Source organism: Corythoichthys intestinalis, chromosome 22, assembly GCF_030265065.1.
Source record: "Corythoichthys intestinalis isolate RoL2023-P3 chromosome 22, ASM3026506v1, whole genome shotgun sequence".
NCBI lineage: Eukaryota > Metazoa > Chordata > Actinopteri > Syngnathiformes > Syngnathidae > Corythoichthys > Corythoichthys intestinalis.
This window is the reverse complement of record NC_080416.1, coordinates 4,285,639-4,299,352: the sequence shown is the minus strand read 5'-3', so window position 1 is coordinate 4,299,352 and position 13,714 is coordinate 4,285,639. Positions and strand designations below refer to the sequence as shown.

Genomic DNA, 13,714 nt, shown 5'->3' with positions numbered 1-13,714 from the left:
TGTTGTGTTTGATAGAAAAATATGTTTATATGCTGGTATAACAGTTTAATGGCGCATTATGCCCCGGACTACTTTTAATTTGTCCGTTTTACCCTGGCGACCCCCGTTTACAGACACTGTGCAACCACTTTTGTTTCAACCCAGTCATAAAAAGAAGATAAGTACCGTATTGGCCCGAAGACGACCCCTTCTTTTTTAAGACTCACGTTGGAAAAAAGACTTTGAACATCAATTAATTTTTATACAGAAAATAATTGCAGTACATCCAAAACAAATGATTATAACAATATATTTGAGAGAAAAAGCATGTTATTTAGCCTCACTCAAATCTTAATATCTGAACATTTAATATGTAAACTAAAGTTCAATCACATTCTGGTTTTTGAAGTGTAAATAAACCAATCTATTGTGATAAAACAACAAAATTGCAATAACTACATTAACCATCAAAGTGAAGTCTATGACAGAACATCGCTTCAATGATGTCTGGCGCCATCTAGCGTCGTGAATGGGTATAATGTCTAGACCGCGAATATATGACGACGCTCTCTTTTTCAGTCTTATTTCAATGCAAAAAACACCGTCTTATATTCGGGCCAATACGGTCATTATATTTATTATATGAAATGTCGACCATTTTTAGCTTAGAATCAATAATTGAGGTCTAATATTTAGTAAAAAAAAAAAAAAAAAAACGACTTTAAAAAATTATTTATTCGCACATTTTTAACTTTTGTCAAGGTGAAATATGACTGCTTGGGTAGACATTTATAATATTACCCAAAATAAGAAGAGAAGTCACTCAATTTAGTTGAAAAGCTTGCAAGGAGAAGGAGGAAACTATACAATGTACTACAAAATACAGCCTCCGCAATCGTTCTCACTAGCCCCTCCTTCACTTTGCTTTTTATTTGGGATGGCCCAAGCAACAGATGGGTGTCTTGCCCTAAAAGGGAAAAAGGGGAAGCAAGCTGGCGACACCTCTTGTCTTTGTTTGGCTATGTGTGTGCATTTAGGTGGAATTATACAGTATATATATGTGTCAGCCCATTTCAGCAAAGCAAAGCGGCCTCTTCTGACCTTGACCAGGCAAGACAAAACATTCTTTCTTTGTGAACCATAATAATAATAAGCAGAAGCATTTCTTCATTGCGGGCAACGATTGATAAAAGCAAATATATAATAACAACTTAATAACTATCTCATCAAATACATTTCGTAAAGCAATAGCATTTGGTAAGTAATAAAATGTAACAATAGGATTACTTAAATGTATTGAAGTAGACTCTTGGAACCTAGGTGGGTTTAAACCGGTCAGAATGACAAGGCAGTATTATCAAAAGCTAAAGATGTCTATAGTTATCAATTCCAAAAATGTCTCTTACTGCAATCAATCATGGAACATCCTATTATTGCAATCAATACTTTATTATGAGCCTTCATTGGTCTTATCACTAATTACGCCACAATGAAAAAAATTGTGTCTGTAAATAGGTCAAGGATATCTATCTTATAACTATCGCTTATTTGTATATTTTTTTTGTTACTGTCACATCTTCCCCGATATTTTAGATGATAAATATTCAATCCAAACACAGAAAAATCGAGAAAAAAGTTTGACAGGGTAAATATTTGAAAAAGAAAATCTCGACCACTCCTTTTTGTCTGTGACTTCTCCATCACAACCCTTGTTATATTACCGTGTTTCAACCATAAAATCCCCACAAAGTCCGGTTGTGGCCAATCACAGCTGTGTCTTGACACTCGGTGATACCTGCTACACTGATTTTTTTTTCGATCGAAACAAAGCAATTATGTGATAATATCTTGTTAAAATCATCGTCTCTTTAATGATCTTGCTCATGCTCGCACCTTGAGTTACCAGAAAGCCACAAAAAGACAGCAGAGGTTGACTGTCACAAGAGAGCAGTGATGGCCAAATGAAGCTTCTCGAAGCCTGCAAAGCTTCATTGCTTCATGGTGGTTCATTTGGTCTTATGATGCCACTGTCAAATAAAGTGTTACCAAATACCATAACTAGCAACTAATGAAACAACTGGAACAGTAACTGAAGAAATAATTAGCACAGAACATGAATTTCGATTGTTATTTACATCTGTAGTGCCGCAATGCATGCTAGGAGGCATGTTGGATGACAACAGTGTTGACAGCAGGTGGCAGGAGAGGTTGACTGTCTCCCCCAACAGAGCAGTGATGGCCAAATGAACCTTCTCAGCTTCTCGAAGCAATGAAGCTTTGCAGCCAATTAGTTCAGAGCTTCATGGTGGTTCATTTGGTCTTATGAAAGTCTTATGATGCCTGTGTCAAATGAAGTGTTACCAGTTAATATGTTTTGGTATTAATACCCCATAATACAGTGAGAACAACTCCATCTTTTAGTCCAGTGCGGTTTATGTATGAACAAATGCTGTTTTCATGTCAAATTTGGTGGGTGGCGGCTTATACTCAGGTGAGTCTTATAGTCTGAAAATGATGGTAATCGAAATAATATACAGTATATTATAATAAATACTGCTTCTGGTTTGGAGAGTTTTTATTTTTGAGCGATGGTTGCAACACATCCTTCTCGCAACAATACTAAAGCAATCAGGTTTTTGGCGGTTTAAGATGTTGAACAGTGTCCACTGGAAGACTTCAGCCAGATGTTATTCTTAAATCCTCTTTTTTTGTATTAGAAACACTATCTCGGGTGTCTTTGACTCGCCAAGATGTTATCCTTCCCCTTCTCAAACAGGAAATTATTGCGCGTAAATATGACAACAACACTTTTATTTGGCCTCTATTGTACTACGCTGGTTGTTTACAGGGAATGTCATATGTTTGTCATCACGGAAGCATCGGTTCATATTTGGATTGGCAGCGTTAGCATTTTCATTTTACACTCAGGTCAAACACTGAATAGCATTTATTATTGCTGGCAGTCAAACTGGTGTCTTTACTATATAAGTCAGCACTATATAGCTGTTAGTTTATTATCAAATGGATTATATGTTTATACTTTCCCCTATAATCTGCTTTCTGTCTCTAGTTTAATTTCCCCTTCAGCCCTTTGGACTGATGTATGATTTACTTGTCAGTAAGAAAAGTGGAGACATTATAAGCAGAGCAGTACCAAGATAGATCATATAACCCAGACTGGTGTTGTAATAGAAAAAAAAGCAACAAAAAAATTCGATATTTGGTCAGATAATGATATTAACGTCTGAGATTGAGAAGAAGTTGTAGCTGGTGCCTTTATTAATATCATGGTTATTATTTTTGTCAAAAAAAAGGAAAAAAATAGATTATTGTAAAATACATACACTGCTGGCCAAAAGTATTGGCACCCCTGCAATTCTGTCAGATAATGCTCAATTTCTCCAAGAAAATGATTACAATTACATATACTTTGGTAGTAATATCTTCGTTTATTTTTCTTACAATGAAAAAAAAAACAAAAGAGAATGAAAAAACAATTTTAAATCATCATTTTACACAAAGCTCCAAAAATGGGCCGGACAAAAGTATTGGCACCCTCAGCCTAATATTTGGTAACTAGGGCTTTCAAACGATTAAAACTTTTAATCGAGTTAATTACAGCTTAAAAATTAATTAATCGTAATTTATCGCAATTAATCGCAATTCAAACATCTATAAAATATGCCATATTTTTCTGTAAATTATTGTTGGAATGGAAAGATAAGACACAAGATGGATATATACATTCAACATACGGTACATAAGGACTGTATTTGTTTATTATAACAATAAATCAACAAGATGGCATTAAGATTATTAACATTCTGTTAAAACGATCCATGGATAGAAAGAATTGTAGTTCTTAAAAGAAAAATGTTAGTACAAGTTATAGAAATTTTATATTAAAACCCCTCTTAATGTTTTCGTTTTAATAAAATTTGTAAAATTTTCAATCAAAAAATAAACTAGTAGCCCGCCATTGTTGATGTCAATAATTACTTACACAATGCTCATAGGTGCTGAAGCCTATAAAATCAGTCGCACCCAAGCGCCAGCACAGGGCGGCAAAACTCCATAAAACACAATTAACAAGTAAGCGTTTCACTGTACCATCATTTAAATCTGTCTGAGTGGGACATCTGCGTTAATTGCGTCAAATATTTTAACGTGATTAATTAAAAAAATTAATTAACGCCCGTTAATGCGATAATTTTGACAGCCCTATTGGTAACACCACCTTTTGACAAAATAACTGCGAACAACCGCTTCCGGTATCCATCAATGAGCTTCTTACAATGCTCTGCTGGAATTGTAGACCATTCTTCTTTGGCCAACTGCTCAAGATTTCTGAGATTTGAAAGGTACCATTTTCAGATCTCTCCACTGGTGTTCTATGGGATTCAGGTCTGGACTAATTGCTGGCCACTTTAGAAGTCTCCAGTGTTTTCTCTCAAACCATTTTCTAGTGCTTTTTGAAGTGTCTTTTGGGTCATTGTCCTGCTGGAAGACTCATGACCTCTGAGGGAGACCCAGCTTTCTCACACTGGGCCCTAGATTATGCTGCAAAATTTGTTGGTGGTCTTCAGACTTCATAATGCCATGCGCACTGTCAAGCCGTCCAGTGCCAGAGGCAGCAAGCAACCCCAAAATATCAGGGAACCTCCGCCATGTTTGACTGAGGGGACCGTGTTCTTTTCTTTGAAGTTCTCGTGAACTCTATGTTGATGCCTTTTCCCTAAAAGCTCTACTTTTGTCTCATCTGACCAGAGAACATTTTTCCAAAATGTATTTGGCTTTCTCAGGCAAGTTTTGGCAAACTCCAGCCTGGCTTTTTTATGTCTCTGGGTCAGAAGTGGAGTCTTCCTGGGTATCCTACCGTCGAGCCCCTTTTCATTCAGACGCTGACGGACAGTACGGGTTGACACTGTTGTACCCTTGGCCTGCAGGACAGCTTGAACTTGTTTGGAGGTTACTTGAGGTTCTTTATCCACCATCCGCATCTTTCGTTGAAATCCGCGTCAATTTTTTTTCTCGTCCACATCTACTGAGGTTACCCACAGTGCCATGGGCTTTACACTTATTGATGACACTGCGCACGGTAGACACGGGAACATTCAGGTCTTTGGAGATGGACTTGTAGCCTTGAGATTGCCCATGCTTCCTCACAATTTTGCTTCTCAAGTCTTCAGACAGTTTTTTGGTCTTCTTTGTTTTCTCCATGCTCAATGTGGTAAACACAAGGACAGAGGTTGAGTCAACTTTAATCCATTTTTACTGGCTGCAAGAATGATTTAGTTATTGCCACCACCTGTTATGCAGTTAATTACACAAATTAGAAAAGCATCACATGATTTTTCAAAGGGTTTGTCTGGCCCATTTTTGGAGTTTTGTGTAAAATGATATATATATATATATTTTTAATTCCCATTCGCTTTTTTTTTGTTTTTTTTTTTGCAAGCAAAATAAATGAAGATATTCCTACCAAAGCATTTGTAATTAGCTGTTATCCAAGATACATACATTGGACAAAATACTCAAGCTGATTTTCCACGACTAGTCATAATGTGAGTTGTCCGATATAATCGATCGATAAAAGCATTTTAAAATGATACATGATAATATCGACATAGGTTTTGAGCCAATATGCATACAGCAGTGCTGTCTTGTTCTATTATTGCCTGCCTATGTTTCTGGTGTTTTTTTCGCCCCCTCCTGGTGCTGAGGTGTAATTAGGTCCGCCACATTCTGCTGACCTAATCATATGTATAGAGATCGACCGATTTGGTTTTTCAGGACCGATACCGATTACAACTAGCCATAATATTTTCTATCCATGACCGCATACATCGAGATCGATTTGGTGTCGGATTTTCGGAGTTTGACAGTATCGGGAGATCGGTTAAAAAGTCATTTTTGGACAACTCTAGTCATACTCTATATTATAATGTCAATTGGCCCCTGATATAAACATTTTGATGATCGATAACAGCAACACTCAGGTTTGGTGGAGTCGTGTGAAATCTATAAATCTTTTAAGTGCCATTGATCAGTGTAGTTATCGATTGAAATAAAAGATGAGAATCTGAATTTTGTATTTGGAATAAAATTTACTGATGAACAACTGCCTGGAGATGCCACTAATGCACCATTTAAAATATGAAATTAGTTCAGTTTGTAACACATTGAAGGGTTTCTGGGTAAAATGGCCTTATCTTTTTTTTTTATTTTTTTTTTTTATCTGACAACGTTCTTCTACGGATTACTAAAAAACAGGTGGAAATGTAACTTTTTCTTGTTCTTTGTGAAAGATGAGCGCTGTTCATTCATTTGGTAAATTTAGTCATTGGGTCAATCATTCAAAATGCCCTAAAATGGCTGGCAATGAATGAGTTCAAAGGAATGTAAAAATAAAAATGAATATACAAAACAAACCAAAAAAAGGCGGGGGCTCAAGTCTGATAATAAGTTAAGATGACATGCATAGCAGCTATTTACCCTGGGGACTCCCTGTGATGTCATACGTACATGGCAAGAATTTGAACTCCAGAATTTTGTATGTAACCGTTTCAGCCAAAATATGGTTGGGTTTGTGAACTATATGTGTATAAAAAAAGCAACCTTTCCACAAACTGCTGTTTAGAGTTAAATGGGAAATACGGGAGGAAAACCAGCATAAGAAACCGGAAAGCTGAGGTCCTATGAGACGTGGAAAGCTTACAACTTTTAACAGGTGCACAAAGAGTGCATTACATTACATGTGGGGTACTCGTGAACCTTTGGTTGACTTTCACAGTGCATTGTGCAATGCAACGTTTTATCACGTTCTCCTTCAACAGTTTAGAGGTGACTGATGGTGTTTTATAGTGTTATTAGTTTTCAAATTCTTGCTTTTCAGAAACTTGTTTATATGTTTAATGCACTCTAAGGATCTGTAATTCCTTCAGTCAAGCTTGTGTGGCTATATGTTATTAATTGGATTAGTTTGCAGTATTCAAAAGTAGAGCTGTCCATTAAGGACTTTTCAACCGATATTGTCCAACTCCAAAAATCCGATACAGATATATGCACGTCATATGGACTTTATATATTATGGCTAATTTGATTGTGATGCCCCACTGGATGCTTTAATAATGATAGAGCTCACATAAAAAATCCCAAGCATTTTAGTTTGGAGACATCTATTGGTCAATATGCATAACTGCTGTGTTAAGCTGTTAGCAGCCCTTTTACAAAGGCTTATACACTCACTTTAAAAGCAGCATGCATATTGGCCCAAAACCATTCATGAAAAACCGATGTCGTTGTTATCTGATACAGTATTTTAAAATGCTTGTATCAGTCTATATTATGACATTGAGCTCTCGTTTTTTGTGGTTAATGGGGACCGCCCCCTCTCCCCGCAAAAATCGAAAAACCACGAACTAGAGGTGAAGCCAATTTACATTAAAAAAAATAAAAATTAAAAAAATGTATAAATATTTTTTGGGGTGTCTTTCATGTATTTATTCAGATTTAACAGCATTGAAAAGAGATACTTAGACGTTATGATAAAATGTTTTTTTGGGGGGGTTTTCTCCATTTTCTCCCCTAAAGTATACCGTAATTTTCGGACTATAAGGCGCATCTGACTATAAGCCGACGCCCACCAAATTAATTGCTAGTTATGGTGTTTGGTAACACTTAATTTGACTGTGGTCCCATAAGCCTATCATAAGACCATCATAATTATTACATGGTACTGACATGATCATTAATGAATGCTTATAACGGATATTATTTATTGTCATTCTGTAAATTATCTCACTTTTGAATGGATGTAAAAGATCCGAGCCAGACATAAATGGAGTTAGTGCCATAATTTGCCGGATTACACTTAATGACATCTGTCATAAGCATTCAATAATGCCCTTGATAGTGCCATGTCATAATTATGACGGTCTTATAACAGTCTTATGACACCACTGTCAAATAAAGCGTTACCTATTAACCCAAATAAATCAACAAATAAGCCACCTGATTCAAAATAAGGGAAAAAGTAGGGCTTATAGTCCGAATATTACGGTAATTAAAAAAAAACAAAAAAAAAAAACAAAAAAAAAACGTTATATGTACTTTATACTTTAATAAATGGGTTTAAGCACTGCAAAAGTAATATGACATACTGTAAATGAGAGATATATAAAAGAAAATTATTTTTACATGTACCGTAATTTCCTGACTATAAGACGCTACATTTTCTCCTCATTTTGAATCCTGCGGCTTATAGTCCAGTGTGGCTTATTTGTTGATTTATTTGGGTTAATAGGTAACGCTTTATTTGACAGTGGTTCATAAGACTGTTATAAGACCGTCATAATTATGTCATGGCACTATCATGGTCATTACTGAATGCTTATGACAGATGTCATTAAATGTAATCTGGCAAATTATGGCACTAACTCCATTTATGTCTGGCTCGGATCTTTTACATCCATTCAAAAGTGAGATAATTTACAGAATGACATTAAATAATATCCGTTATAAGCATTCATTAATGATCATGACAGTATCATGTAATAATTATGATGGTCTTATGATAGGCTTATGGCACCACTGTCAAATTAAGTGTTACCAAACACCATAACTAGCAATTAATGAAACAACTGGAACAGTAACTAAAGAAATATTAAGCACAGAACATGGATTTTGATTGTTATTTACATCTGTAGCACTGCAATGCATGCTAAGAGGCTTGTTGGATGACAACAGTGTTGACAGCAGGTGGCAGCAGAGGTTGACTGTCTCCCCCAAGGGAGCAGTGATGGCCAAATGAACCTTCTTGAAGCAATGACGCTTTAATAACAATCAAAATTCATGTTCTGTGATAATTATTTCTTCAATTACTGTTCCAGTTGATTCATTAATTGCTAATTATGCTATTTGGTAACACTTTATTTGACAGTGGCGCCATAACATCGTCAAAACATGGACGAGTAGTATACACACGTGGCAAAATGAATTTTGTTTCAGCACCAAATTTAAAAACTGTGGGTTATTGTTCAAGCTACTATGCACAGAAATGGGTTCAGACTCAGATTTTCCCTCTAGACAGGTATTGACATGGGCTCTGGCTCCCAACAGGAGAGCGAACTGATATTCACTAAGGAGTGAAATATGTTGTATAGAAAAAGAAGCTATAAAAAGGGCCCCACTCACTTGCTCTTCCACCCACTCTGCAGGACATGCCTAAGCCCCCAAGAATGCGTCATATTTACTTTCCCTCCTTCCCATTCCTCATCACCACACACGCTAAGCACAAACACAGACTGCTTCCACCGCCATCATCGTCATCACCCTCCTTTCACCCTTTTCCAATTGGATCACTTTTGTCTAGAGTGGTAATGTCATTCCACTTCTTGCAATCCACAGCTGTCAAAAGCACTTTGCCTTCAACCATCAGCCACAGCTCATCGAAAACACTTTGCAGTTGTTTTGTTAAAGACCGTCTCAAGCATACAGTGTAAACAGTATTTAGGGAAAGAAATAACGACTTTTACACGTGCGACCTAAGTGGAGGGAAGACATGGAAGTCCGGTCATCCATTATCAGCACAGCTTATTGGTTCTTCTGCCGTATTTTTGTACTATAGGTCACACAAGCCAAAGATGGGAAATATATATATATATATATATGTCACATTTTCAGGAGGAATTTTTTTTATTATTAGTAACCTAGAAAAACCATTATACGTCACAGTTATAACAATAAAATGGATGAATAGGCCTCTGTTAAGAGTACGTACATTTTCACACTATAAGCTGCTATTTTTTTCCCCTCATTTTGAACCCTGTGGCTTATAGTCCAGTGCAATTTATTTCTTGATTTATTTGGGTTAATAGGTAACACTTTGACAGCTTTGTCATGTGACTGTATGATAAGTATGATGGTCTTATGACAGTCTTATGGCACCATTGTTAAACAAAGTGTTACCAAATAACATAACTAGCAATTACTGAAACAACTGGAACAGTAACTGAAGATATAATAAGTACAGAACATGAATTTTGATTGTTATTTCAGTTGTAGTGCTGCAATGCATGTTAGGAAGCATGTTGAATGACAACAGTCTTGACAGCAGTTGGCATCAGAGGTTGATTGTCCCTCCCAAGTGAGCAGTGGTGGCGAAATGAATGTGCGTTACTATGCGTTACTAAGTTGGTTGAATAAAAAAAGTCCGAGAGACGGACTCACGGAGACGAGAGAGAGCACAGCAGGAGTGGGGAAGACGCCGTTGCAAACGCGATGCTAGGTGGCTCCAATAATACCTGACTGTAGCCTACAAACTACGCCCACATGACACAGTAGATGTCACATATTATAGAACTAGATGCAAATTATAGACACGGCTGCATTGGCAACATGTTTTAAGGACTACATGCGTTAGTAAACAGCGGCCATCTTAAAGCAGTAGACCTCTCAGGAAGGCTCTGTTGCAGAGATCCTTCCTAGCGAACCTACTTATTTTATTTATTTATTTATTTTTTTATCTAAAATGCTCCTAAATCGGCAAAATCTTGACTTAAATCTATCTTTAAATTATGAAACAGTTTTAAAACTTACACATGTTGAAAGTAGACAGAAGGGAACTAATGCAATAGCTGGTTGATTCACAACTTTAAATGACTTCCACACATAGCAAAGGTTACTATCTAGTTATCGCATTACCCTTGTGTCTAGTTAAGTGGAGGGTGAAGAATTGGGCTAGGGCCAATTGTCCCAAAAACCCTTTAAACTTCACATTGTGTGACCTTTTTTTCTAAAAAAAAAAAAAAATAAATAAATAAATAAATAAATAAAAAATGAAAATTATCACTAGTTACTTTGCCAAGTAACTAATTACTCTTAAATTCAGGTAACTGAGTTACTAACGCAATTACTTTTTGGGAGAAGTAATTTCTAACTGTAATTAATTACTTTTTTAAAGTAAAATTAACAACACTGCACATAACTGAGAGATGACGCTGTTGTGGCCGTGACGGCCGGATAAACTTTTCCCTCATCGCCGCCTGTCTCATACAGATGGATTTTTTTGAGTCTCTGTGGGGTCTGCTCGGCGAGCAGCACGGACTCGACGACATGGTCCGCTGCACTGGTGGTCCCGGTTGTTCTGCTCGGTCGTCCGCCGCCTGGCAACCTTCCGCCGGCGTCCCGGCCGTTCGTTGCCGTTGAATCAGATTGCCGAATTACGCTACTGCCCTCTAGTGGCCAGTTTTATTGCTGAAAATCAGTTTTATTGCTTTAAAATGGATTTTCAGCTTTGTGCTTTGAAGCTGAGTTAAATCAGAACCCAGAGGTGTCTCTTATGAAGAAAAAAAAACGTAAAAGACGTATAAATATGTCTTTGGGACACTGAAACAATTAAAAATAGAACTTATTTATACGTTTTTGGGAGCAAATGAGTTAACCCGTTTAAATTCCAGGATTTAACCGGAGTTCAGCGTATGTCTATAAGGGGTTCTAGAGTGTTCTTCTCATGTATAAGTCACAGAGCCAGTCAAACTATGCAAAGATTCCAGAAAATGTTTAATTCCAAAATCTAGAGATGGTGCTGTACTGTAACATTATTCACTTTTTAAACAGCAGTTATTTTATTCATTCATTCGTCTAATACTTATTTCCTACCCCTTTATTTCAGGGTTTTGGAAGCACATCTGCAGAGCACTGGTTGGGGAATGAATACGTTTATCTGTTGACCAGCCAAAGGCAGTACATTCTGCGCGTCGAACTGACAGACTGGGATGGACACCAGGCCTTCTCACTATATGATCGCTTTCAAATTGGCAGCGAGAAACAGAACTACAGGTAACGATCACATTACTCCAACTTCACCTGCTCCTCTCTGACTTCCAAGAAAGCATTTCACAATGAAGCTATGTTTCCCTACGTTGCAAAATGGATGTGGTCCACTTAAAAGCTTTTTAACATCGCTGTTTTCCAAACACATATTATCATCACAAAAATATTTCATTACTTTCTATTAAGACTTTTTGTGTTGTCAAAACCTGGCAATGGACTTTTTGGATGAAGAACAGGAGTCAAGTGCTTTAAGCTGTAGATGCCTGTCTGACGTCACAGACACTCAGATAAATGGTGTTTTCATAAAACTGACCTGCCCGTAAACTTTAAGTGCTCAATTCAAGGAGATTTTTCAAGTAGATACAGTAAGTTACATAGTGTGCTTCCCTCCCAAAGCATTAGAACTGTGAGGCAATTTACTTACAAAACATAACAAAACATCATTGGTGGTGTAAGAGTTTACTTACCTGACTGCCTTGCTGGCAGAGTCGATTCACTTCTCACTCTCAAAACACGCTTACACGAGTGATCATCTCAAAACACGCTTACACGAGTGATCATGGTGGAAGGCAGTCTCTAAGTTTTTTTAAAAATTTAAATAAATAAATTTAGGTGATCTACCCATTAGGTCAGCTTTTACTTCCTCATATCCGGCGTCAGTCAACCTTCTGAGAAAAACAGTTCCTACTTCCGTCACATAAAGGAAAAGATCCCCTAAAAAAATCACCACAGTTAAAGGGAATGTAAAGAAGCCTGCTGTTTGGAATGAAAGAATCAGCTGTCTTCAGGCCTGTAACTGTAACAACGCTCTTTTGCTTGGCGCAGCCTCGCACTGTCTAGATATAGACGTTGTAAGAAATATAGTTTGACAGCATTTAAACATGATTCATATTGGGTCTAGCAATTCTACATTAAAGATAACCAATTTTTAGACAGTAAACAACATATTATATTTCAGGTTCTGGGACCCAAGCGCAGAAATGGGAGACAAAATGGCAGTGTAACAAGAGTACTAACAGTTAGAGGTAGTGGCAGATAGTGTCCAAAGAATCCGGTGGGTAGTTTGGTGATAGAACAGGTGAACCGCCAGGCAGGTGTTCTGGCAGGCAAGCAGTACAGGATCTAGTTGGAAAAAAAAAAAAAGAGTTCAGTATCAAGATTGAAAGATTCTTTGTTAGCTGAAAGCTGGAGTCACAAACTTGTGGAGTTGAGTTGTTAATCAGGCAATGATGTGATTTAGGTAATCTGCTGACGATGATCACTGGCACCTGGTTCCAGGCTCACCCATCTGTCCAATACTGCAATCAAGGCAGTGACACACATACACACATAGGAGCAGGGCACAGGGTTTACTATCTGAATAAAGTTGGATAACGTTAACGCTTGATTGAATAACTTGTTTAACAGTCAAGCGGTGACTTCAAAACGCAATTTTAACTTTGAATAAAGTACTTACCGTAAAAATATGCGATCCACCGAGATGTTGTGTCCTGTCTCCTGTGTATAATCCTGTTTAGTGTCGCAGCGCGGATGCCTGCCTTCAGGGTGGACGCTGCTGTGACGTCACACGTCCACCGTTAAATTTCTAATTTTGAGTGCGTCCGACCTCCACAGTTCGCCTCGGAACAGTGCGTAACCTCTCATCAGATTGATGATCCCGGCTGCATCTGGCACACTGACTTTAACGGGCGGGATTGCTATGTGGATTTGGCAAGCTTAGGCTCGATCCGGCACGCATTCACCAGCTATTGGGGTTGTGAGGATAACCGATCCAGAAGATGAATGAATCTTCGCCATCCATCCACCCTCAACTGCATGTCCGAGGTCTGGTGCAGCAGCTTTAGTAGGGAAACCCAGACTTCCATTTCTTAAACCACTTCATCCAGCTCTTCTAGAATGA

At 37.5% G+C, this 13,714-nt stretch overlaps 1 protein-coding gene across 4 annotated transcripts in view; it reads left to right on the top strand.

Annotated features, from left to right (window-relative positions):
• Nucleotides 1-13,714, top strand: part of angpt1 (angiopoietin 1) — a 256,411-nt gene that overhangs the window by 224,444 nt on the left and 18,253 nt on the right. For all 4 annotated transcript variants that reach the window (XM_057827812.1, XM_057827809.1, XM_057827811.1 and 1 more), the window contains one exon: nt 11,654-11,820. In XM_057827812.1, coding sequence (XP_057683795.1) covers nt 11,654-11,820 — 167 coding nt within the window. The remainder of the gene's footprint in view (nt 1-11,653; nt 11,821-13,714) is intronic.